General features: G+C 39.9%; 1 protein-coding gene across 2 annotated transcripts in view; it reads right to left on the bottom strand.

Annotated features, from left to right (window-relative positions):
- Nucleotides 1-4,323: 4,323 nt before the first annotated feature.
- CD36 (CD36 molecule (CD36 blood group)) overlaps nucleotides 4,324-26,306 on the bottom strand; it is a 31,772-nt gene continuing 9,789 nt past the window's right edge. Inside the window, exons 3-14 of one of the 2 annotated variants that reach the window (XM_068400404.1) lie at nucleotides 22,861-23,021; nucleotides 20,651-20,795; nucleotides 18,069-18,248; nucleotides 17,831-17,922; nucleotides 17,349-17,395; nucleotides 14,462-14,531; nucleotides 12,625-12,812; nucleotides 11,719-11,837; nucleotides 10,327-10,400; nucleotides 9,498-9,552; nucleotides 9,138-9,302; nucleotides 4,324-4,565 (exon numbers count right to left, since the gene is read on the bottom strand). In XM_068400404.1, coding sequence (XP_068256505.1) covers nucleotides 9,138-9,302; nucleotides 9,498-9,552; nucleotides 10,327-10,400; nucleotides 11,719-11,837; nucleotides 12,625-12,812; nucleotides 14,462-14,531; nucleotides 17,349-17,395; nucleotides 17,831-17,922; nucleotides 18,069-18,248; nucleotides 20,651-20,795; nucleotides 22,861-23,021 — 1,296 coding nt within the window. In that variant the 3' untranslated portion in view covers nucleotides 4,324-4,565. Of the gene's footprint in view, nucleotides 4,566-5,480; nucleotides 8,415-9,137; nucleotides 9,303-9,497; nucleotides 9,553-10,326; nucleotides 10,401-11,718; nucleotides 11,838-12,624; nucleotides 12,813-14,461; nucleotides 14,532-17,348; nucleotides 17,396-17,830; nucleotides 17,923-18,068; nucleotides 18,249-20,650; nucleotides 20,796-22,860; nucleotides 23,022-26,306 lie in introns of those variants that run through there. The other variant, XM_068400403.1, reaches the window with a different exon arrangement.

The following is a 26,306-nucleotide window of genomic DNA, read 5'->3' on the forward strand; positions in this document are numbered from 1 at the left end:
CCTTCCCTTGTATATTTGTTTGGTTTTTGTTTTGCCCAAATGGAAGTGTTACTGTTACAGTTGCTGTATACCATGACTTACAGACCCCACAAATAATTCTTTGTACCTGTAAACTTATTTCATCATTCTTTATGCAGTAGTGAGAACTTCTGGTGTCTTTCAGATGAAGAACAAATAGGTGAATTTAACCACTTGTCAAAGATTTAAACATTCATAAACCCATTTAACAGGTCTCAGCTCAGATCTAATTCATCAGAGAGAGTTGCTTAAACTGTCTCCTATGTGTGCTACATCAGAGAGGTTGAAATGCAAAGTCAAATGTATTAGTTTAAGGTAGTACGACCACGGTTGTTTAAACTCATCTGTTTGCCTTGTTCTGTCTCAGTCAAATGAAAGAATTTTAATAGGATTCAATTTTCAACTAGTAGTGAATAACAAGATATTAGATATTACTGTATAACAGCCTTTACTTGCTATCTGGGAGGCTTTGATGTGGTGTGATCTGCCCTCCACCACTGCAGCCAGGGCCACAAACCACTCTCAAATTCGTGAAGCTGTGGAGAAAAGATTGAAGGATTGGCACTCTTTGCATACGACTTTAGGCTACATACACTCTTGAAAGTTTTCCACAGGGTTATGAGACGTTGCCATGCTAAACTATTTGTGCAGAGTTGCCTTTCTTTATCCTTGCGTGAAACTTGACCAGACTTCAGGGACCTCCAGCCTCTTCACTTAGGTATTCCAGACAGAGAAGCCCCTTCAGGGTCAAAGCAGCATTAAACAGAAGTACTTAAATGCTTTGATAGTTGGTGCTGCAACACCTAAGGGGTGCCTGGCCCCAGGAAGGAATTCAGGTGAAACACATGGTAAAATCTGGCTCTTCATCTGGATTCATAAAAGCTGGTATGCTAAGAAACAGATCATCCAAACTCCAAAAAGTGATCCATCTTTCTTCTTCTTTAAGGAGAAGATGCATTTAGCACTTGTGTTACTGTTCCTGCACCTGGCTAGAAAGGGAGATCCAGAGTTTCTGGTCCTTGATTTTTTAACTACTTCTGCTTTTGACCTAGTAAAAATTAAAACCAGCATAAAAAGAGTCCTTTGTCTCTCAACCAGTACCCAAAGCAGAGCCAAGATCCCCTCCATCTTTTTGGATTAACAATCATCTTCCTCTAGGAATTCAGCTTCATTTGAATGAATAACCTGAAACGTAGCATAATCTCTTCATCTGAATTAGTGTAATCTAAATGCATTCACATAAAAATAGGAGCTTTTGAAACCCACATATTCCACATTCTGGCTGATACCACTAGTCATTAATTTATTTTTACTGCTAGAAACATTGTGTACATCTATCAGATATGGCTCCTTCAGGATTGTACTAAGTGCCAAATGATCTTATGCAGGAGGCACGTATGTGCATCCATTCAGCAAAGCAGGTGGTGCTGCTGGGTGCTTAGGGAAGTCTCTGTCTGCTGCCTGGAAGATTAGATGGCGGCTGGAATAGATTTCCTGAATTAACCTCTTAACTGCACTGACTTGTCATAGAGACATAGAATCATAGAATTGTTTTTGTTGGAAAAGACCTTTAAGATCATCAAGTTCAACCGTTAACCTAACACTGCCAAGTCCACCACTAAACCGTGTCCCTAAGCACCACATCTACACGTCTTCTAAATCCCTCCAGGGATGGTGACTCAACCACTCCCCTGGGCAGCCTGTTCCAATGCTTGATAACCCTTTCTGTGAAGAAATTTTTCCTAACATCCAATCTAAACCTTCCCTGGCACAACCTGAGTCTGTTTCCTATTGTCCTGTCATTTGTTACTTGGGAGAAGAGACCGACATTCACCTCACTACAACCTCCTTTCAGGTAGTTGTACAGAGTGATAAGGTCTCCCTTCAGCTTCTCTTTCTCCAGACTAAACAACCCCAGTTCCCTCAGCCGCTCCTCATAAGACTTGTGCTCTAGACCCTTCACCAGCTTCGTTGCCCTTCTTTGGACTTGCTCCAGCATCTCAATGTCTTTCTTGTAGTGAGGGGCCCAAAACTGAACACAGTATTCAAGGCTTAGCCTCACCAGTGCCGAGTACAGGGGGACGATCACTTCCCTAGTCTTGCTGGCCACACTATTTCTGATACAAGCCAGGATGCAGTTGGCCTTCTTGGCCACCTGGGCACACTGCTGGCTCATATTCAACCAGCCATCAATTAACACCCTCAGGTCCTTTTCCACCAGGCAGCTTTCCAGCCACTCTTCCCCAGGCCTGTAGCGGTGCATGGGGTTGTTGTGCCCCAAGTGCAGGACCTGACACTTGGCATTGTTGAACCTCATACAGTTGGCCTCGGCCCGTCAATCCAACCTGTCCAGATCCCGCTGCAGAGCCTTCCTACCCTCAAGTAGGTTAACACTCCCGCCCAACTTGGTGTCATCTGCGAACTTACTGAGAGTGCACTCGATCCCCTCATCCAGATCATTGATGAAGATATTAAAGAGAACTGACCCCAGTACTGAGCCCTGGGGAACACCACTTGTGACTGGCCGCCAACTGAATTTAACACCATTCACCACAACTCTTTGGGCTAGACTATCCATCCAGTTCTTTACCCAGCAAAGCGTACGCCCATCCAAGCCACAAACAGTCAGTTTCTCCAGGAGAGTTCTGTGGGAGATGGTGTCAAAGGCTTTACTAAAGTCCAGGTAGACAATATCCACAGCCTTTCCCTCAACCACTAAGCAGGTCACCTTGTCATAGAAGGAGATCAGGTTGGTCAGGAAGGACCTGCCTTTCCTAAATCCATGTTGACTGGGCCTGATCACCTTCTTGTCCTGTACATGCTGCATGATGGCACTCAAGATGATCTGCTCCATAACCTTCACTGGCACCGAGGCCAGACTAACAGGCCTGTAGATCCTCAGATCCTCCTTCCGGCACTTCTTGCAGATGAGCATCACATTTGCTAATTTCCAGTCACCTTGGACCTCCCCCGTTAGCCAGGGCTGCTGATAAGTGATGGAAAGTGGCTTGGTGAGCACTTCTGCCAGCTCTCTCAGTACGCTTAGGTAGATCCCATCTGGCCCCATAGACTTGTGTGTGTCTAAGTGGTGTAGCAGGTCACTAAGCATTTACCCGTGGGTTTTGGGGCCTTCATTCTGCTCCCTATCCCTGTCTTCCAGCTCAGGGGACTAGGTACCCAGAGAACAACTGGTCTTACTACTAAAGACTGAGACAAAGAAGGCATTAAACACCTCAGCCTTTTCCTCATCCTTTGTCATTGAATTAAAGTACATGTTTTGCCAAAAGTTCTTTCTTAGTGCTTTTTCCCATTGCTTACAGGAAAAATAGAAAGAGTTAGAGGGTCCCGGTTTCCCTTTTGTCTTTGTTTTCTGTCAGTGTGAGTCCATGAATGTCAACAGTGTTCTCCAATTTATCCTGCTGAAGACAACCAGGCTGAGGTTGTCAACACTGCAGAACAAAATTCAGCTGCTGCCACATAGAATCATAGAACAGTTCGGATTGGAAGGGACCTTTAAAAGTCGCCTAGTCCATCAGTCATAGTGTGTGTGTGTGTGCATCCATGTGCATTTATTGTAGTGATAATTTCTGATTTTGCAAAGCAGGCCCAGTATTTGACCAGTGCAAAGATAAACAGTTACACCTGTAGAGCGAATGCACGGAGAAGGATATGCTTCCACATTTGTGGTAAAAACACAGGAAACGTCTGGATTTATATGTCAGTACCCAAAAGTACCTACACTTTCAGCAGGGTTTTACCTTCTGCTGATGGTTTGAGGTGCCAATCATGTTTCAGTTAATATGAAAGAACGTATATCAGTGGAGAAATTTACCTTTAGAAGTATTCACATATGTGGGCTTTCCATTTGGAAAAATCATGAGGGAAAATGTAAGGGCAAAAATCTGCTTTCCCAGTCCTACCTGCAAATATTCTAGTGGTGCTGGAATTGCAGATGTATTTAAGGTACATCCAAAACCTAAGTCGCATAAAAGAGCACACACATGGCTATATGTAAGTCCTGATTTTTCCACAAATCCTTGGTGTTACACAGGCTATGCTGGGCAATAAAGAGAATCCTGAAAAATGTGGGTGCGCCTGGTTACATCAAGCACTTATTTCATAAAATACCAATTCACAGAACTCAAAGGAAACCCTGGCCTTAGCAAAACACTCCAGAACATTAATGGGCATCAAAATTTCTGTCTTAGTGCTGCATCCGACAATCTGTCACTCAGCAGACATTTAGCATGTGTTTTTTTTCACACTGCTTATGAAGTGATGTAATTATTTCTGGTGATATCAACTGGCAGAGGAAGCAACAATGAATTTTAGCCAGCAGTATTTTTGACTGCCTATGCTGAAATGAAGCAGAACTTGTGAAAAACTGTATGCCCTTTGGGTGGCGCCTATTGCAAAGCATTTGGTTTCTTTTTTTACACAGTAGAGCTGAGAAAGGTCCCAGCTGGGTGCTGGCTGGTTGGGCTTTAAGTCCGTGTCTCCTTCAGGTACTGCTGGGAGAGGGTGCGGCCACAGAGCATCAGGGGTATCTGGTATGCAAAGAGGGGACAGAGAACAGAAAATGAGTAGCATCTATTTATAAATGCAGTTTGCATATGGTAAGTGTGAGTCATTTGCCTCTTTAGTTTTTGGTTTTATATAGCTACAGAAAAAAAGCTGCAAACATATTTTATTAGTTATTAAATTTATTATTTTTTTAAATACTGTTGATGTGTACACCCATGAATAAAACAAGTCCTTGCCTAATCTCACAGTTAAAAGAACAGAGAAAACATCAATTATTTTCTTTTTTTTTCAGGGTGTAGTAGCACATTTACATTACCTTAATAGACACTGGTAGGTTAGGTGGGAAGAACAGGTTTTAAGAAAGGCTTTGAAAGCATAATTACAGTTAGAGATCAAAAGCTGGCACACCTGCTCTGTGGTGTAAGTATGTGGGCTGTTAGATCCTGGGTCAGATCTGATTTTCACCAGTGATTTTCACCCATAAGGACCTGGGGTGGATGGGGAACGTGAGGCACAAGCATAGCTGGGCTCCCCTCCTACCCGACCTGCTGGGCCAGCAGAGCCAGCAAAGGATGTTGTAATGTGCTGCTGGATGTGCTAACACCATCCTGCCAACACCTCCAGCTCAAGTGATTTGAAAGCAGGTCTCTCTCTGAGCTTGGTTTCCTGGGATTGTTTTAGAATTGCTTCAGTTTAGACGTGCTGGTGCTCAGCTCTGCTCTTTTTGTAATCCACAGCATAAATGTTGTATGTCACTAGTATTTTTAATATGTCATGCAGCAACATGAAACATGATATGCACTTCTAAGCAGCAGTGATGTGCCAGAATACAATGACATAACAAGGTTAGCCATAAGCTCACTTATTCCTCAATTTATAAAATCAATTTATAGGAAAAGAAAAGACACCCAAAATACCAAGAAAAGAAACACAAGGAGTTCTTTTTCCAGCAAAGACAACTTTATTTACAATTAGACGTAAGGATCTCAGAAAGAAGAGTTTTGAGCTTTATTTTATTTGTACTGAGTTCATTAACATTTCTAATAAATGTTTATCCTGCACTGTTTGAACAAATGTAAATACTTAACATTAGCCTTAATAACATGAATTAACAATAACTGTAACCAAAGCTTTGGACAAAATAACCACTAATGATAATTCAAGTGCCGCCTAGGTGCTGAACTTAGTTTAAAATTCCCAACCTGCATTGAAATCAATGAGATTTTACATACGAACAAACGTTATTTGTGTTCATGCAAAACTGGGCCCTGAGACATTTAAAATCATGGTCTGACTTGCTGGATCATTGCTGCTGGCGCACCACATAGCGCTAAACAACAGTAGCTGAGCAAACTCTAACTTGCGGACAATGGACTTGAAGCCAAAGAAAATGAAGCTGAAATGCTGACGTATCAAAAACAGCAGGAGCATCACTGTTGTTCCTTTGGTGAAAAGATCTCGCTTTTAGATTCTGGCACAAAAGACAAGTTTTATTATAAAAACTTGGTGTCAGACCTTGAACCACAGTAGAGCTGTGCATGTTTCGGAGGAGAAGGTGACTTAATGATGTTAGTGGTCCTCATACTTTTTTGACCAGCCCATAGTACTCTAGGGATGCCTTCAATTGTGTCAAACTGTCCCCAGACTAATATTGACCTGTTAAAGCAAGTCCAGAGGAGGGCCACAAAGATGGTCAGAGGGCTGGAGCACTTCTTCTATGAAGACAGGCTGAGAGAGTTGGGGTTGTTCAGCCTGGAGAAGGCTCCAGGGAGACCTTAGAGCAGCCTTCTAGTACCTGAAGGGGACCTACAGGAAAGCGGGAGAGGGACTTTTTACAAGGACATGTAGTGATAGAACAAGGGGGAGTGGTTTTAGGCTGAAAGAGGGTAGATTTAGATGATAGGAAGAAATTCTTTACCGTGAGGGTGGTGAGACACTGGAACCAGTTGCCCAGAGACGTTGTGGCAGTGTTCAAGCTCAGGTTGGATGGGGCTTTGAGCAATCTGGTCTAGTGGAAAGGTGTCACTGTCCATGACAGTGGGGGTTGGAACTGAATGATTTTCAAGGTCCCTTCCAACCCAAACCATTCTACGATTCTACGATTCTATGAGAACAACGCATCACATATGACACCAGCAATAATGTAGAGATGAGAGGAAGGTCTTATTTTTCATTGACTAGCAAGCACTGTGAGTAATCAAATGCATTGGCTAAGTGAGAGCAGGACTTCCCTTGAGTGCCATGCCTCCTTCACATCTCCTGCCCTGTTACTTTTGCATAAAAAGAGAGTGTAGCCATATACCACATAGACCTTGCCTTCAAGAACAACGTCTTGGGATTTCTGTGATTCGTCTGCTCTATTGATAGCTACACAACTTCTTCCACAAGGAATATGGGATTAAAACCCCAGCATTTTAGTCTGTTGAGTTTTTCCCTTTATTTCCAAAGGGTGAAAACACCTTATTAAAGATACCTGGCGAAAGATATCATCCTTTACTAGCAAGATAAATCTTTCTGGTTTGAAGTCCATTGTAGGACTATTTCCAAACACCAGGCTACGAGAGGCCAGCCATTTTTGATATTCCTTTTTCTTTGCGGCTCTTATTTAAAGGGACAAAAGATCCAAGAAGAAATCTCCAAAAATGCTGAACTTAGGCTATTGTGAATTCAGTGAGTCCATGGGAAAAGAAAAGACCCCACAACACTCAGTATCTGCCCCATTGACTCTCATTTCTAAGATATGGCATTCAGATTAAATGAAAAAGTAAACCATTTATGCAGATGGCAGTGTTTGCTACCTGTCTACAGGCTGATTCACCTCATTAAACAAATGGTTGCACAAATTTCCTTGTGGCAGATGGTTTATCAGTAAAGAATTGAGGTACCTGTTTTCATTTATATTCTTCTGTAGCAAGGAAGGGGAACCCTCTGATGTCTGATCAAAATCATGACCTTAATCCTTCCTCTCTGGAAGCATTCTGGAATATTTCCTCTTGACCCTAAGGGTGACATATGAGATAATTCCCTAAGGGAGGCCTTGGGTGAAGTGGGGTTAGAACAGAGCAGAGGCTGGTGTTCAAGCAACAGCCAGGAAGAAAAGCACACAGGAGGCAACAGTGAGAGCAGTGGAGCAGGATGGGAGTTATGGAGTAGCTCAGATTGCTAAACAGCTGTGGAGCCAAATGCTGATGAGCTCCACCAACAAATGAATGACTGTGGTGTATCTATAAACCACCTCCATATAAAATGTATAAACCACATATTTTAGTAAGTCTTTTATTAACTTCATGTATTACAGTTAGTAACTTTACATAATAAACTTCACATTCAACGCAATTCACATCCCTGAATAGAGGACAGAGAGCAGTTCTATTGCAGCAGCTTCCATTCCTTGAAGGAACAGAAAGAAACATTGCAATGACAGCATCTAGAGCACAGCATGAGCTCAAAGCTGTTGTCATTCCCAGCCTGTGCTCAGAGACAGAACATCAGAAAATGTCTTTCCTTTGTCTTGCAAATCCCAGAAGAAAAAAAGTAGCAAGTTGCATAAACGGCAGAAGGTGGACTAAAATCCAACTGCACCTCAACATCAGTCTGCTTGAATGTAATTTAAAAGTTGTAACAAGGTTCAAATAATCAAAGTTATGTGAAAGCATAGTTTCCATGGTGGCTTCTTTAGTGATGTCAGAAGTGTGGACCTTTGGAAACATCATCTTATTTGGGTTAGTGAGTTGGTCTTCTCAAAATGGAAATGCATGTTGAATTGCATAGCATGTGCACTGAGTGAATCATACCTTTTGTCTCTGAATTTTAACATGCTGCTTGGCTGAAATTTCAATTAAACATTGACTACCTATGAAGTCTTTTGTTACCTGTAGTGAAATAAAACCAGAATTCAGCATGTGATGAGGTAACTGTTCATCTTAAAAATCTCTTTTCTACAGCATGCTTTTCACCATAACATTCATGTCTCTGCACTTCTTTTAAATCACTCCAAAACTATGTTTGTTTCGCTGGATGTCAGTGCACTAATTCACCACTTGTTTATTTTACCCACGATGGGAGTACATTGTCTTAGTGTGCTAGGTATGCTCAGGAGATGTTTAGACTAACATGACAGAGATGCACGACTGAGAAAGAAGTGAGAAACCCTATCCAACGCTCAATAAAAAATGTCATTTACAGTGGGTTCTCTGAACCCCGGACAGGGGTATGTCCTGGAAGAGCACAGGAATCTGCAGCTGTCCCAGAGAAGTGCTAGAGGCAACATCTGAACAGTTTAGCAGTCTTGGATAAAATGTCTATTTTCATAAACTCACAACAATCATGTAGTATTTTGGCATTAAAAAAATGCTGGTCTTCTGATATAGTTCCCAATACCCTCACCTGAGTGTGTTAAGAGCATCCTGAAATATTAAGGCTGGGAAGAGAATTTGAAAACATTAGCCAAATTATCTGGATGATTTCCCACAGAGCAACTGCTAAATTTACTAGCACTTAAAAAATAAAAACAGCTAAATAGGTAATGATTCTGAACTTCTTGAAACCCTGAGGAAAAGTTACTGCTGAGGAATAAGTCATTAGTGCTTACTTACTTATTTTAATTTCTTTGATCTGCATATGAAGTAGGAACCCATGAATGCGAGGAACAGCACAGCACCTGCGATCATTAACACCATCTGCAGTATGCCCAGCATCCGGACGGGACCGGTGACTTTATTTCTGAACATTTCTGCTTTCTCATCCCCAATAACAGCAGACTGAAACAGTGCAAGAAAAATGTCAGTGAAAGGTAAGTACGCAAGCCCTCACTTGCTGAATATATTCTTGGTGTGTGCAAATCAAAGTATGAGTTTAATTGCTCAGTTTCAGGGCACCAAGACTGAAAAAGCTAGGTAATTTTTTTTTCTTTTTTTTTTAAACAGTGAAGGTTAATAGATGGAAAATATACTAACCTCATTTAGCCAAAGAAGAGGAAAAACGTAAGGGCTTTTAACTTTTGATAAAGCTCTGAAATGAGAAAATAAGTACAGCATGTTACCTTTAGTTTGCTGCATAAGCCCAGTCTCTACTAAATATTTTTCTTCTCCTCTAACTACATTTCTACCTTCCAGATGTACTTTTTTAGTATAGTTTTGAACTGAAAAAAAAAATAAGCCTACAATAAATAACAGCCATTTTACATATCGGGCAACCATGTCTTTCTGTCTAGTCTTCCATATGTGGGTAGTCACAAAGAAGAAAGGTTGGACACAGCTAGGTGTTGGTGGGAGGGTCTGAAGGTCTGTGTGGTGTTCACCTGCCAGATGTACAGGATCCTGAAATGCACATCTGTACATGTACATTTGGGCCAATGAAGAGAAAAGAAACAGCTAGAGACCTGTCAACCCTTGTGATAAAATCCATGTAGTGATGGAGCACACATAAATTCTTTCATTGGATTTATTACAGAAAATACATTTGCCTTCTAGTTCATCCTCATGGCCCCCATTTGGGTTTTGTAAAAAAGTTATTTTTAAGAGCATGTTGCCTTGTAAGCTTCTGTGGGGAAATCAAATGTGTGTTAAAATACTTGGGCACTGCCTTGCTCAAGAAGGCTTGATCTTTTGCTGAAATTTATGTTCTCTGAAAAGTCATGACTGAAATTTTTGCAAGAAAGATGAAAAGGCTTTGGGAAAGTATTTTTATTTCTTCTTCTCCCAGCCATTTCTATTGACACTCTCACAGACCAATCAGCCCTCTTGAATAAAGTCTTTAAAAACAAAATAATGAAGTAGTACTTACTCAATTTTTGGTGCGGGCCTTACAAGGAGGTTTACTTGCAGCCTTTTCGCAAATTGTAGTGTAAAACCAGTGATCTACAACCAGGAAAAAAAAAAATATTAATTTAAATTTTTGAATTGGATGCCTAAGCCTAGAATATGGACTATGCCAAAAAGCACTTTGGTATTATTTTATCCTTATGTTCTGAAGGATTCAATTTTTATGAAATTTTAATGTTTCTAAGGGTGTCTCATTTCTCATAGAAATTCTGTTTTTGTGGCTTTACCATAGTTACTTTTGTAATTTGCAATTAGAACTGAAGGGAAAAAAATGTTAAAAATACTAAAACAGTCACAAAATGTTTCATGTAAAAATATGTATTAGGGTTTTTTCGACCAGAAATTAGCTGAATTTCTTTTTCAATAAGAAGGATGTTTAACTTGCACAGAGTCAAAAACAAACATTTCATAGCAGAACAAATATATTAAAACTAAGGTGAGATCTTTTCTTCATCTCCTTCTATTCCCCTCTGTCCTCCACAAAAACAAGACAGGGTGTGATTCTTGAAAATTTCATATCAGATTTAGGAAATTCTGGTTGATGTCTCTATTTCAAATAAGGTGAAACAAAGATTTAACTTTAGATCTCCTTATTGAAGAAACATAGTTTAACTGTCAAATTATGTGACTAAAAATATTTTAGTGAGAAATCCTGAATTTTACCTTTTCAGCCAAATTCAGAGTAAAATAAAATTTTGGAACTTTATAATTCATCACACCATTCAGAAAACTTTGGTAAATACACTTAAATTTAAGAATCTGAATCACTGGAACAGAAGTAGAGGTAAAATTGGAGGCAAACAGAATCAGAGCTGTCAGAAATTCATTCACTTTGGGAGCTCTGTTGGACAATCTGAGTCACAAAGACTACCTTAGGTCTGCTCTAGACTAGTCTGTTCAAACTTCCAGCAGTTTTCTTGGAAATAAATGATCCATATTTATTTAATTTTAATTGAGCTAGTAACTATACAAAAATGGTTCATTATAGAAAACAAAAAAAATTAAGTATAGAGGGAACAGAAGAACTTCCATAGAAAAGAATTTTCTCAAAGTACTTGAAGGTCATAGAAAACCTGTAGCATACTTCAAAGTTTGCAGAATCTATTTAATCCCACATTCCCATTAAGGAAAAATCAAAACTTATTTTCCAAACTTTGAAGGTCAGAATGAGACAAAGTTCTGCTCTAAATTTCCCCTGCTAAAACGGTAATACTTTTGCAAGCAGATCTTGCAAAAGCAAGCATGAAAATATTGTATATTCTGCTCGTCCCTCTGGTAAAAGGCCTACTCTACTACAATTAAATTTAAACATTGCAACTTTACTGAGTTCCAATTATTAAATATTTGGACTTACAGGCTCTACATCTAGAAACGTCTCATGCTCCTTCTCATCTGGGCTCAGGCCTTCAACACCATGCAATATAGAATCACTTGCGTGAAGAAAATGCGGGAGAGAGATAAATACCGGTCTTCCTATTTGAAAAAAACAAACTCATTTGAATCATTAGGCTTTTTTTCAGTGCTCATCCTCTGAGGTAATTTTCCATGCAACCATAATTTTCTATATAGATAGATAATCCTGATAAAAATGTCAATAGTCCCACCTCCTAAGAAAATTTGAGCATTTCTGTGATTCTGCCGTGATGAGGAAAATTTGCAAGGTGAAATAAATTCCAGTTACAAATCCTGCTTGTCTGTGTCTGCGCTGCGGAGCTGGCAGCGCTCCCAGTTTCACACTGAGGTGAGGACCTGACTGTCACTGTTTCCCCCAACCTTCATCATCTTGTTTTGGCAGAAAGCAAGCCTGAAGAGAACACATTCTGTCCACTCTGCACCAAATGCAGACTGTATATATTTATTGTGTTATACCAATGCTAAACTAAGCCAGTAGTGCCTCTCTGCATGTGTATAGAGTTGTGTACACACAGTGTGTGTGAATTATCACAAATACAAGACTGTGACTATCTCTGGCTTTTATACAGTGTCCCCTCTTTTTCTTTCCATACATGCATTCCTGCAGTTTCAGTATACAGTCTGTAGCATCATGATTTTGCATAGCACTATGCAAAATACAGAAATGTTATAGCCCTCATTTTGGAAAATGAGGCCGCGGAAACGTGAAAGGTCTCACGGGCAATCTGTGGAAGAATTTACAGAAAAACACGAATGTCTTGGATCTTAGAGTAACACCTCAGCTACAGGACACGTGCTTTCTCCCCAGTTAAATGGCTTGTTTGGCAGCACCGTGTCACTGCTATACCTGCTTTGCAGGCACTAATGTCTAGGACTCCAGCCAGTGTGCAGTTCTGTGATATGACTTCATCTGTACAGAAGCAATAATTATCTCCGACTTCAGTAGGCGACGCAAATGCTTCACGAGGAACTGTGAAACGATAGAGTGAGATTCCCTTCACATCCTGCTCACTGTGGAAAACTCCATAGATCGATCTGAATATAAAAGAGGGGAAATGTTTCAGTCATTTGGATTAAAAACCTGAATTCATGGCAATACTCCTTAAGGATCCCCCAGCTGTATCTCTCTTAAAAAAAGTAAGTACTCCAGGGATCCAATGTCCAGGCTCCTTTCACACTGTTCAGCAGTGTGTAGGGGTGTTCCTCTGTAATGGCAAATATTCCACACTTTCACAAAAGGATGTACAAGCTCAGAGGTGAGCACAACAATACACAAAAAGACAGACAAAAATACTAATAGTACTAATAAACAATAAACACAAAAATAACAAATTAGTTAAAAGCTCTTTTCCCTATACACTTCTACACTCACTGTTATTATGAAGGTTTTGAAAGTATTTGGGCTACAGTAGAGATACTTATCAATATAAATCAGCTCTGCTATTGGTTTTTGCTGACCTGATTATACTAATGTAAGCTTTATGATGCAGGCAACATTCTGCATATAACCTTATTACATTGCACATGAATCAGAATACCAGTTAAGCTTTTTGCTGCTACATTATCAGCTGATATGGAGATATGATTGTTACACAGTAATGTAACCAGGGCAGCAAGATTTTGTATTGCAGCCAAACAAAAGAAGGGTTCTGGGTTTTGCAACATAGACAGAACCATTTTCCATGACCCCGTTTCAGCACAACCTTTGGACGACTGTTACTGTCCTTCATTGTTCATTAATTGTGAGAATTAAATGGCCAGAGGGGATCTCCCAAACTTTGTGCAATCGATCCAAAGAATTTTATAATTTCTCCTCTGCATGACTTGTGAAATGTTTTCTAGCTTGGAGATACAATTAATTCAAAAAATAAAGAACTTTAACTTCATGTAAAAACACTGGTCCTTAAAAACAAACAGTCCGCAAAGTAAATGGCCCACTTTAAACCTAGTTAAAAGGAAGCAGCTGTTTCCAGGCAGCAAAATAAATAAAGGGGTCGAGCGTCCCAAAGTAAATATACTGTGATGCACTTTAAATCTTTTAACACTGCTTTCAGTGATCCCACTGGAGAACTCAGGGACACTGGATAGCCACAGAAGAAGCAGCAGGCTGAAAAGCCATCAGTAGGGATGTATTAAGCAGGTTTGTTTGTTTGTAAATACATAAAAATAAAATATGTAAAAATATCCTGTGAGAAAAGAATTTTGAGTATCTAGTGGATGACAGTAAATCCTGCTCTGAATAGATGATGTTCTGCAGAAATGCCAAAGATGAGCCTAACTGGCCCCTGCTGTACCTATTGCCTTCGCAGACCAGACAAGGCAGGTTATAGGCTGGGTCCTGACCTTAGAAGAAGTTCAAGACTTTGAATGCTGTGGCCCTCAATGTCTTTCATAGATCTGTAACAGCTCACAACAGCATCAGATGTTCCTGAATTATACATCTGTAACTTGCTGAAATAGAATACACTGTAAATAGCTTACTACTTGACATAAATAAAAGTGGTAGAATCAGGTTCTGAATCATGAGCACAGCTCACAAATTTACTTGTGTTTTGGTGAAACATTTATATTGAACTGCCTCGGCGACCTGAGCCCAAGCAGAGCCACTGCAGCTATCCTCTGAAACAAAAGAGCATTCGGGTGGCACATGCGAGTGTGCACACACCAGGAAGGGACCAGCCTACCTGCAAATATCGGAGGAGAAGAAGCGCAGTACCTGATCCTTCTTAACAAACGGTGGGAATGATGCCCCATCTGCGAATAAAATGAAAAAACAGCTTGAAAGCAATTCCACTTAGAAGACGTGATTTAATTTCTATCTCAATACTCAGCTGTTACTTTCCTATAAAGCTCTGAAAAAGGTAAACAAAATGAGTCATTTATGGGGAAAATATTTATGTAAGTTATAGCACAGTGACAGGCACTCCACAGATAAGATTGTGTTGTTTTTGAAAGTGAGCCAAATTATGGCAGCTTTTTTTTCTCACACATGTGAAGCTGTATGTTTAAGCCCATTAAAAATAGAGGATACAAAAAACAACTCTGCTTAATATGAATCTCAATACCTGTTGCCACTTGTGGGAATGTAACGGAAGAATGGCAAGGAGGATTGTAAACACGCTCAAGTGACTTGCACCTGGGGTGTTGAGAAACACATATATCATACTAGTAACTGTTGTTTAGTCTTGTGTGCTGGACAAGTAGAACATCTGCATTCAGATAACATAGGCCTGTGATAAGACTCAGGGGCACTTAATTGTTCATGCCTGAGAGTCCTGCCCTGCTGTGAGAAAGATCAAAGCACAGTGGAAAACTACTGCCTGCAAGAAACCCCTAATATACAGGTGAAAGCAGCAGGCCCGGAATCTCTCTCTCTCTCTCTAGCAGGAACCGAGCTCCGTGGTGCCTGCGTCCCCGCTTGCGTGCCTTTGCCCCGGGTGCTGCTTCAGAGGTCCCCCAGTTTGCGAGGTAACAAGAATAAATTTGCTCTTTGCATTTTATACGTGGTCTTGTGGCTGTTCCTGCGTCCTGCCTGCGTCGGCTCACACACCACTGCTTCAAGGTGTATGCAGTCTAAAGACCTAAACCTTTCTAGAGATGCTTGGTTCGCCTGCAGTTATGACACTCTGTGCTTACAAGAATCAAAGATTTAGACTTCAAAACTGCCTATTTAATAATCAGTGCTAAACCTTTTTCCACCAAAGATTGCTCAACAGACCTCTTCTTTGCAAGCTGATAGCTAATGAAGAGAAGGAAGCACTTCTAGGGCACAACCCATCTCACCCCATGGTAGACATGCAAAATAAGTCAGAGGAATAGAACTTTGGTGATGTCTTTTTCTCCACTTGTTATAAAAAGAACACGGACAGCCAGTTCAGATGCGTATGTCTACACTGCCAGCATCCAGAGTTAAGTAAGAGGACTTTCTGCCATTTTCCCAAACAAGGTGTTGTAACAAACCTTTAACCAGTACATTTGTTACTTCTTGCTACAATTTCTGTTTAGTTGCTTAGTCAGCAGCCATAACCAAGGGATTGAAAACAGCTGTGATATATTTGAATCCAGCTGGCAAGAGCAAGAAAGCTAAATTACATACTGCCACTTGCCCACTGCTGACAGAAGTACTTTTTCTTAAGATCATCCTAGACCCATACTCTATTTCTAAATCTTGGCAGTCTTGGAGAGAGTTTGCAAACATGGACTCATTTCAAGCCCTGTACAAGAATACTGCTTAATATAAAAATATTTTATATTTATATTAGATATTTTAATATCTAATATCTAGATATTACTTATACTATATATGCACTTTGGTGTGAAAGCTTACAAGATAAGAAGGAATTCCCACACTTACTTACAAGACTTTTTAAACCTGCTGCTTCTCTAAACACATGGTCTCTCCTGAGCAGTTGCACTGAATGCTCTTGTAAACTGTGTGATAACCTTTGCTAAGAAGCAAAAGCTCCACATTTTCACTGTACTGGAATACTTAGTCTAGTTAGCTGAGTATGTTTATTCCATCAGCTGTGGAAGAAGAAAAAACAAAAATCTGACCCTGGGAAAAAAGGGTTCAGGCTCCATAAGAAAGAAGGAAAGTCCCAGAACTTAAGAAAATATTGCCTCTTGTAAAATTAATTACATAGTCTAAAAAGGAAGTAATCCTTCCTGATTCACAGACTTTTGGAAAGTCACATTCTTGTGATGTATTTGAAATGCTTCAAAACAACTTGTCATGTGCTCTGGGTTATAATGAAAATGATCTACGCCAGGTAAAGCAGAACAGAAAAGGGAAAAAAAACCCCTCAACCCAAAAACCTTCTTGTTTTGATACCTGCTCACTGAAGGCCTACAGCTGTTTGCAAAAGCTTCCACCATGACATCTGCCAGCCTCAGCTCAACAAATTCTGGTGTCCTCACAGTGACGTTTTCACTCATCAAGAAGCAAAATGTCACCTTGAACAAAAGTATCCTTAAACAGCTCAACTGTTTTCATATGCATTCTAAAAGCAAATTCAAAAATATTCCTCTCTAATTTATTCATCCCAACTAAACTACTTCTCTTCTTCATCCCTTTTCATCTGCTAGGGACTTCCAAACCACTTGTCTGAGAGCCTTCTCTCTTGCCACCTCAATTTCTTTTCATATATCAGTAAAAAACTTTTCTGCATTTAATTTTATTTTTCAACACTGTAAATGACTGTACGTCATTAGAACGCAAAGATAATTTTCAACAGCTATACCAAAGAAAAAAAATCTTAGTTATATTGTACCATAATTAGTAGAAAGAGAGAGCTGGATCTTTTCTTGTGTCTCTTCCATATCTACGCTAGCTGAAGAGGATGTGTGTACATGTATATATAAAAAAAGTACAATAATGTATATGTATTATAATAGATACACACATATGCATGTATAGTAGTAGTATGTGTACATTCATATTTATATAGACATTTAATATACAGAATACAGAACTTTCAAAGCCCAGGGGAATTAACTTAAATATTGTATCTCATTATTCCCTTGCAATATCAAGAAATGTATTGAAGTTTTAAAAAGCTTTAATAGGCTTACCTGTGCCATTAACCAAATCGCAGTAACCTTCCCAGTATGAAAGATTCCTTTAAGATAAAAAAAAGTCATGCTGCATGTAGTATATTATAACACACAATCCACTTCATTGCCTGTATTGCTAAATACTACTGCTCCAGTATAAGCCTGATTCATTAGCAAAGTCAGAGGATAGAGATGTTCGTTCATTTATTCAGATAAACTATATGATGCATTAGAATGGGATGAAAGGGATCTAACTACTTAAGCACGTAAAACAGAAGTAACTACTTGTATCAAAGAATCAATAACTGTCTTAAATCCAGGCTCCCAACAAAATCATGAATAGGTGAAAGAGAGAGGTGGTTTTGCTAAGCCCAGGGCTTGATCCAGCTTTCCTCGAATTGTTGAAGACTTTCCATTTATCTATAGCTCTTAGTGAATCAAGCCTTAAAAGCCATACCTTGAAAATATGTACGGTTTTTAATACTACAATGCTATCATACCTTTTGTTTTTATAGCTTTCAATTATTGCTGTTTTTTTAATATCTTCTTTCCCAGTATAGACTTTGTAAAGTCCGTCGGAAGTCCCATTATACTGTAACAGACACAAGAAGGAATAACAGTTAGAAGTACTGAACCAGATCGTAGCATTGTCACATTTTTCTTCCTCACAGCAGCTGCCTTAATTTCTATTCACATAATGATAACTGAAGGCTTTGCCTCCTCATCGGTTTCACTTACCGGGTAGAAGACTCCCAGAACTGGGTCCAAGGGGAAGGGGACTCTGTTTAAGAAGGGATCCTTGTATCCCCACAGTATTTCTTTCACTGTTCTGTTCTGCAGCATGGATGACTTAGAAGCTTTAATCCAAGTATTTAATAGTAGTTGTATAAAAGTGTTTGTATACAAGGCAGGTGCAGCCTACAACAGCAATAAAACTAATGTTTAGCATAAAATTCTGGATGTGCTTTGTATCAAAAACACAGAGACTGACTCCAAGAAATCTCTGGCAAAGCCAGTTTCCAGAGTTGCAGCTCACTGTAAGTTAAGTTTCTAGTTAAAACTGACACTCCTTAACAAAACAATTACTGGGCATAACTTACACAAAGGCAGACAATTTGTCTGTACTGCTTACTTGAGTTCACTAGATCATCCCTAATCACAGAATCACAGAACAGCTGAAGTTGTCAGGGACCTCTGAAGGTCATCTGGTCCAATTCCCCTACTCAAGCAGAGCCAGCAAGAGCCAGTTGCCCAAGACCATGGCTAGACGGCTTTTGAATATCTTCGAGTAATAATCTCAAGTCCCTATCTGTGTAACATGGGTTGTACCACTTTCAGTTTTCTACCTCTTTTCTGTCATCTCCATATGTCACATACTTCAGATTCACTCACACTATAAACATGTAAGTAAAAATATACAAGCCTTGTTACTTATTGGCTTAGGCAAGTGGTTTAGATTTGCTGTTAGGCTAGCAGCAATACAATTGTATCCTGCATAAAACTGACCAAGTGCTGAATCTCCATTATTTCTTTACTCAGAAAGAATATATATTTGCAACTAACAAGTCCTTCTTTCTGAACAGCTTTAATTCTAAATAATGGATAACATTTCCTAATTCAATGAAGAATAATGTAGATTTACTAGCAGTAACCGTAATGAATGTTCCCAGAGGCATAAGCACAAAGTCTAGTCCCTAAAGGCATTGAATAGCTTGTGGAAAGCAAACAGAAATGATCTACGTTGGCCTGTCTGATGGAGCAGTAAATTGTAACAATTTTTATAAGTAAATCTGTGTAAAACCAAGTCATTCTCTTAGAGCAAGTGCTCAGCCCTTTAGTAGACCATTTCTTTGTACAGAGTGCTATGGGGATCGCAATGGAAGAGTCTCGTTTGCTCTCATTTCCTGCCCTCCTCAGCCCCGTGAATCTTGTCTGAACTTGAACACAGAGTAGGCAGAAAGCATGGATATGACAAGATTATGAGACAGAGGAGATGTGGGTTCGATGCCCTTAGGGTTAAGAAAGTGTGAAAAACATCTCAAGTCCCTTGTGAGTATTTTGAGAAAAGGGTTATGATATAAAAGGTGGGCTCTGCTGGATTGAAGACAGTGCTGTCAAACAAGATAGGCAGAACCTCACTGGGAATCTGGGCTTGCATCATTTTGTTTCTGAACAGTAAAATAGGGCTTGGATCCTCTGTTTCCATCTCCCCTGACATGGATGCTTCCAGTCATGAGCCTATGCTCACACCCATTAAGAGCTACGTGGTCCAAAGTGTGGGAGCTGAGCAGTGTTAGTTCATACCATGACATGAAGGATTCTGAGTACAGGAAACAAGAACACCTTTCCAAAAGAGAGGTGCTGGCCTAAATTAGGACACAGGCAGAATATATGTGGTCTGAATAAGGCCATTTGCATTTATTTATTATATCTTTTCTCCCTAGAGAAAGGAAGGCTCAGGTGGACTTCATCACAATATACCAGTACTTAAAGGGTGGCTAGGAAGAGGATGAAGGCTCTTTCTTCACAAGGGGCAACAGGTACAAGTTGTACCAGGAAAGGTTTCATCTTGATAGAAGAAAGACTTTTTTTACAGTGAGACCAATCACCGGAATGTCGTAGAGTCTCCATCACTGAATGTTTCAAGGTGCAATTGGACAGGGTTCTAGAAAATCTCATCTGAGCTCCCTTTGTCAGAAAAGATCAGATGAGATGATCTTTTGAGGTTCCTTCCAACATGGGCTCTTCTATGATTCTGTGATTGATTCTATGATTCTATATCATGTTAACACCAAGCATCTCTTCAATGCTCTTAGCACTGAGCCTCTCACAGTGAACCTGAACACTCACACGCAGACACCGCAAAGTTAGTGCAAGACAATCAGGCAGCACAACCAGGGCTGAATATAAATATGAAAACTGTAAATGTCAGTCAAGAGCAAACATTCTCAGCCTGTGACAACACAGAAATCCATCCACAAACTCTTGAGTCATTCCCACACTAAAATTGAGTAGGAGGATGCTTTTTGATACATCCTATCCAAACTGATGACTTTGCTTCCATTGACAGGAACAAGTCAATTTTCATTTACTGTTAAGATTACTTAATATATATGTAATATGTCTTCAGAATTATTTTTTTTTTATTTAAAGGCAGTAATACAGCTACCTAAGTGTAGCTGACACTCATGTGACCTGAGTTCATAGAGAAGAAACCTACCCTATGGCAGTATCAGTGTTGCTGATGCTAACTTCTTCTCTATTTCCTCCAGTATCTCAACATTTGAATGTGGACATAATGGTTTTGTTTCTTTACTTACAACAACAGCAAGGTTGAGGCAGGTGATGGTATCATTTTCTGTCCCAACAGACATATCAGGTTCAAAACGAGCAACATTAGGTAACATGTAGGATATTGTGCCATCAGAGTTTTCCGTGATATTTTCTTTTGGTAAATATCGCACCCTTGAAATACAAAATAAAACCACAGAATATTTTTAACATTTGATTTTTGAGACAACATGTAACCATGCCTGACTGAAGTTTTCTGAAATGTTGATGAACATTTTTGTAGATGAATGTTGAACACTTTATAACCACTGAAAGCATTCTAAACTTCTCATGGGAATATATGTAAAAATTCAGTTTTCTGTAAAATATCTTTCTTTTGGAAATATTTCCTTAGTGCCTAATGGAACTTTTTTTTCTTGATAATAAACTGAAAACAAATATTTCTTTTTTATTTTTATTTTTATTTCAATAACAGACCTTGTATCTTTTTATATTTTGTTTTAAAGTAATTATGTTTTGTCACATTTTTGCATAAGCTTTCTCATGGTTGCATGTAATTAGAAGGGGATGACTCAAAATGGTTAATAAATATTCTTGAGGCTTGATTTGATAGGCCTGTGTTGCAATAAAACAGATTACAGGTTAAATCCGTAATGGGAGTCACTTTGATAATTTTGCATATGCATGTAGGGATTTAGAAGCAGTCTTTCAGCTCTACTGAGATTCTCATAAGCCTCTCAAGCATGTCCTGACAGCAGATCACTAAGGTACAAATCCCTGAGCTGGTGCAGTTCTAGCTTTAGCTCAACTCTTCAAGTCCTCATGCTCTTGCTGAACCCTCTGTGGAGGCAGCATCCAGCAGGCATCATATGACTTAGTCTATGCAGTAGGTCCACAAAGCTTGTCCCAGCTCCATCCCAGAAGGGATCTTCAGGGTACTTCATCAGATCTTCCAGCCTGGGTGTGGGGGGATCAAAAGGTTCAGAGAGCATTTCCCAATGGTACAGGTGGGCCTTACCCCAAAAGCAGATGGATCTTGGCTTCTCAAGATTGGTTTGTGTACATGCTGTTTTAATTAATAGCCTAAAGTGTAGAGCACCTCCCTGAAAGTTGGGAGATTTATTTTCTAATTAATGTTACTTCTAACAGGAAAAAAAAAGACTTAAAACAAGGTTTCCCACTTCCCAACAGAATCCTGCGGTCAGTCACGTTTTCAAGGCCAAAGGCAGGGGAGAGAGAGAGAGAGAGACCCAGTGTCACAGTGATTCCGGTATACCCAACATCCCAGGTGAGAATGACTGCAGAAGTGAGAAGAGCAATAGTCATAATTTCTTACAGAATCTCATCTAGGCTTCTGGCAGAGATTTGTTCCTGAGAAAACAGGCTGTTTCCTGATCCCCGTGTAACCATTTCCTATGTCTTCCCAGGTACTTTATGAACGAAGGTATTCCAATAAGAAAGAAATAACCTTTTTGGCATCAAAGCATCTCAGGTTTAGATGCTGCAATCCAAAACTACCTTGCAAATATAATACACATCCCCAAAGATATCAAGAAAGAAATATCTTATAATTTTCGGAAAGCAGTTTCATAACAAGGGTGCCAGTGATAGCTGCGTATTGGGCTTAATGACTCAGGAAGCATCAACTAGTCCTATGTCAACATCACATTTAAAATTAAGCAAATTATTAAAAGCTTCCCGGAATGGGGATGGACTGCTGCATCTAGGCCCTAGCTGGTACATTCAGAAAAAGGAATGCTTTTCAGAGGAAAAATTGAAAAAGGAAAAGGTATAGATTAAAAATAAGTCATAAAAGAGCAAAGAAACGAAATGCATTATTAAAATAAATATGATTGATACATGGGTGACAAGATAATCTCTTGGTTTTAGGGCATCTGGCATATTTTCTTCTATGTAAAAAAGCTGGCAAACACTGAACAGCAACAAATGGAACACAGTGCCTCTGTGTTGTTGTGGCAAACACCTTGCTAATGAGCAATCATTGTTCACAAGAGCTTCACACCAATTACTTATTGCTGTTGTCTGTTTTCCCAATGTCAGACCCAATACATAAAGTGTTTGTGATTGCTGTGTGTAGCTGCAATTTAGGCATTTTTGTCAAGTCTGACTAAAACATGATGCTGGAATTTCAAAACCAAATTTTAACTCAGCAGAACTTTCTCTGACTTTAACAAAACTTCTGATATGACATGTCACATATGCAGGGGGCTTTGCTTACCTGTATGTGTAAGGTCCTCTTTGTTCAAGTTTTGGACGTGCTCCTTCTTGTAATACCTCTGAAGGATTTTGCACATGGAAAATCCAAAATTCCCTGTAAACGGAACTTCCTGGCACAAGCCAATTTTCAAAAGCAATGGTACCATTTGCAATGACAGCTTCCTAAAAGGACAAAAATCAAAGCTAAAATTAACCACAAAAAAATGAGTGACAAGCTGCATTTACTTCCCAGATGATTGTATAAGATTCCCAAACAAGCAGAAAATAAAGGTATTTTATCATCAGTATGAGGCATACAGCCCACAATTTTGGCCAACATTTGAAGGCAGCCTGATATTCCTGCTCAGTGAGAGCAAAAGTGAGTTCCCCTAAAACAAGTGACCACAAAGCTGATATAATTGCTACTGTAGCCAGTTGCAAAGCTTTCCTATTGCTGTGGTCAGGCATTGCCTTAGTTCCCAAATGCTCGCCAAATCCACTGATTATTTGTAAAAAGAAAATCTTTGAATGACTGAATGATACCCAGAAGTTTTCAGAACCCATAATCTACTTTTCATACATTTGCTAATATGCCAGAGGAGGAAAGAAGAGTTATCTCTCAGCATTACTCATGCACTAAGTCATTTTGCACTCAGAGAAAGTAAATAGTGTTCTTGCAGGACTGTTTTTTGTCAGAAAACTCTTGTCACCAAAACTGAGACTTTCTAAGAAATCTCTCTAGTTTTGATAGCATTTTGTTAGTCAGGTTTCCCAGGTCCAGGGAAAGAGGGCAAAATATGGCTATAAGACAACCACTCTAGAGTAACCAAAAGCTTTATGCCTGTGGCATTCAGATATGACATGGTAAACGCCTAGTCAGTCCTTGGGACTGTACAGTGAAGAGTTTGAAGATATGTTTCCTGTATTGTCAGAGGAATGCCTGCTTTGCCTGGTCTACACCAGGCCTCTGGCTATATGATTTTCCCAAAGCCCTGGGATAATGTAGTTTTTCCCCTTGGTAGTAAAAATCTATAAAAGTTTTTTCAATAAGAAGAAAAATCCAGGCTGCCTGGCTCTAACATATAAAATGCTTTTTTTGTTAGAGTTGTGCATATTAATTGGTTAATTTGCTCAGCTCACAGAGCCTCAGGAAGCAAAAGGCTGGAATCCCTCCAGGTGGCAAGAAAAGATATTTTAAGTTACAAGTTGCTAGATTTTCTTTCTACCTTAATTTTCTGCCTCTAGAGTTTGCTTAGCAAGCACCATCAAAAAAAAGACACTACCAATTAAGAACCCCTGCAGTTAGAAATACCATGTCTTGGAAAACTTGTAACACGGGCAGGGCTTTGTCTGTGGAAAGCCTGTTTGTATGGTGGAGTTGCAAATATCTTGCTGGTGGCGCAAAGGGCTGGGCTTGCTGTCTGAATATCTGCTATAAGTTATGTGCATTTGTGTGAGAGCAGAAGGAAACCTTGCCGCAGCAAATGTGTTACCACCTTGAGGTCTTACACTCAGCACCTGCACTGACAGCCAAAATTCTCTTCAGCCTTGTTTTGCAAACCTCAGGAGACCAAAGACTGTCACAGCTGTGGTGATCCAGCGTGGGGCAAACCATCTCCTTGGTGAAGAGAGAAAAGCTTGCATGATTTGGAAATCAGTTTTTCAGTTTCCACAGAGAATTGCTCAAAGGATCTGGGAGAAGCGGGCTGATAGAAAGAAAGGTGCAACTCAGTCTGCTCAGAGTCTGCCTGTGATCTGTACTCATCAGGGCCCTGGGATGGGGGCAGATGCCAGGATTTGACCTCCTGCCTCTGTGTAACTGGGTAGGAAAATGGTTAAGGATTCCTGGCAGCTATATGGTCAAGAGGACAAATTAATCTCTCTAGAAGTCAACAGCACACAGGCACAGAGGTGAATAGAGAAGTTTCAGCCTCATGACAACAGATTTCAAACTAGTGTTACTTACTTCTTAAAAGAAGTTTTCCCCTCCACCCATTCCTCCCTCCCCTTATAACCCTTTGCTAGGGGTTATAAAAGCACAGAATGGTATCTTCACTCCTCTGCCACTGCAGAGTTTGCTCAGAGTGCCTGAGCTATAGGACCTCTCCTCCCATCCTGGAGAGGCACAGAAATAGTCCCCAACCTGCTTCCATCTTTAGACATTTTGGGAACTTTGAAAAATGTTTATTCTGCAATGATCACATCTTATGACTTTGTGTTGACTTGGAAGAATATAAGGAACATGCTGCCTCATGGCCTTCTTCATGTAAATGATCGTATTTTTTCCAAAGGGTGTATCTTTGCTTCTAATCCTCTCTCTGCTATTGCAGGGAAAGCTAAGAGTGTGTAGGACTTTATACTGGCTTTTTAGTACAACTGGGGCAACTTTCCTTGTAAACTGAACCTGTAGGCTACGTGACGAGCCTTTTCATTTACTTTCTGTACTGCCCCTTACTATACTATGTACTTATCAATCTAGAACAAATTTGCGGTCCACCTAAAGAGATGGTGTAACTCTCCTTTATTTTTCATGCAAGAATATCTAGTATGTCCATATTATACCCCTAGGAAATGCCATCAGAGAAAAATTACTTTTGGCATTGTACCAAGAGGTCCCTGGAAACTGACTACATGGGTCAGCCAGGTCACAACGAGTTACTGTGTGGATTTGCAGCCCACCATTTTCTCTGTGCTAATGCCACCATGGACACTCTTGGGGGATGCTTCAAGGGGACAGCTGATCCAACCTGACAGTGCCGCAGCCAAAGGGGCAAGCCGTCTCCTGCAGCCCCCGGTACCTGATCCACACACCTCCCCCTCCCTTTGTGCCAGCTCTCATTCCTCAGGGAGCTGTTTCTGCCTGCCGGACTGGAGGAAGATTATTTCCTCTTTTTATTTTGCTGGGTTACCTTTCTACCAGTGAGCCACTTGGCTCCCTAGTGTGAGCAGGGGGAAGGATCAGATGAGAACCAGAGTTAAAACAAGGGAAGCAGCAAGACAAAAGAGGGAGGGAGAGGAAGGGAGCAAGACCATTATTTTCAGTGGCATTCAGCCATTATTGTTAATAACATTTCTCCCACAAAGGAGGTGTGTATGATTCTCTGTTACATACTTCAAGAGTACAAATGGTGGGTTAAAGCGGAAGAAAATCTAGAGCTCTGTATTTATTCATGTCTTCATTTAATAAAACTAATATCCTCACACCAGCAAGCCCTTGTGTTTTGGCTGTCTGATCACTGGTAAGGCCAGCCCTAAATATTACCCCTCTCTATGGCTGGTCATTTGTATATTCCCCTAGAAACACTGCCATGCTCTGTGATATTATGAAAGGTAGGGTAATTTGGGAAACAATTTGCGATTGATAATATGAAACACTTCTCAGCTCCCTAGTCAACCTACATCAGCTCTAATATCTTATGCAATAGTTAACTATTGTTAGCAAAAGTAGCTATACAATATACAATTGCT

The sequence above is a fragment of the Nyctibius grandis genome, chromosome 5, assembly GCF_013368605.1.
Source record: "Nyctibius grandis isolate bNycGra1 chromosome 5, bNycGra1.pri, whole genome shotgun sequence".
Lineage (NCBI taxonomy): Eukaryota > Metazoa > Chordata > Aves > Nyctibiiformes > Nyctibiidae > Nyctibius > Nyctibius grandis.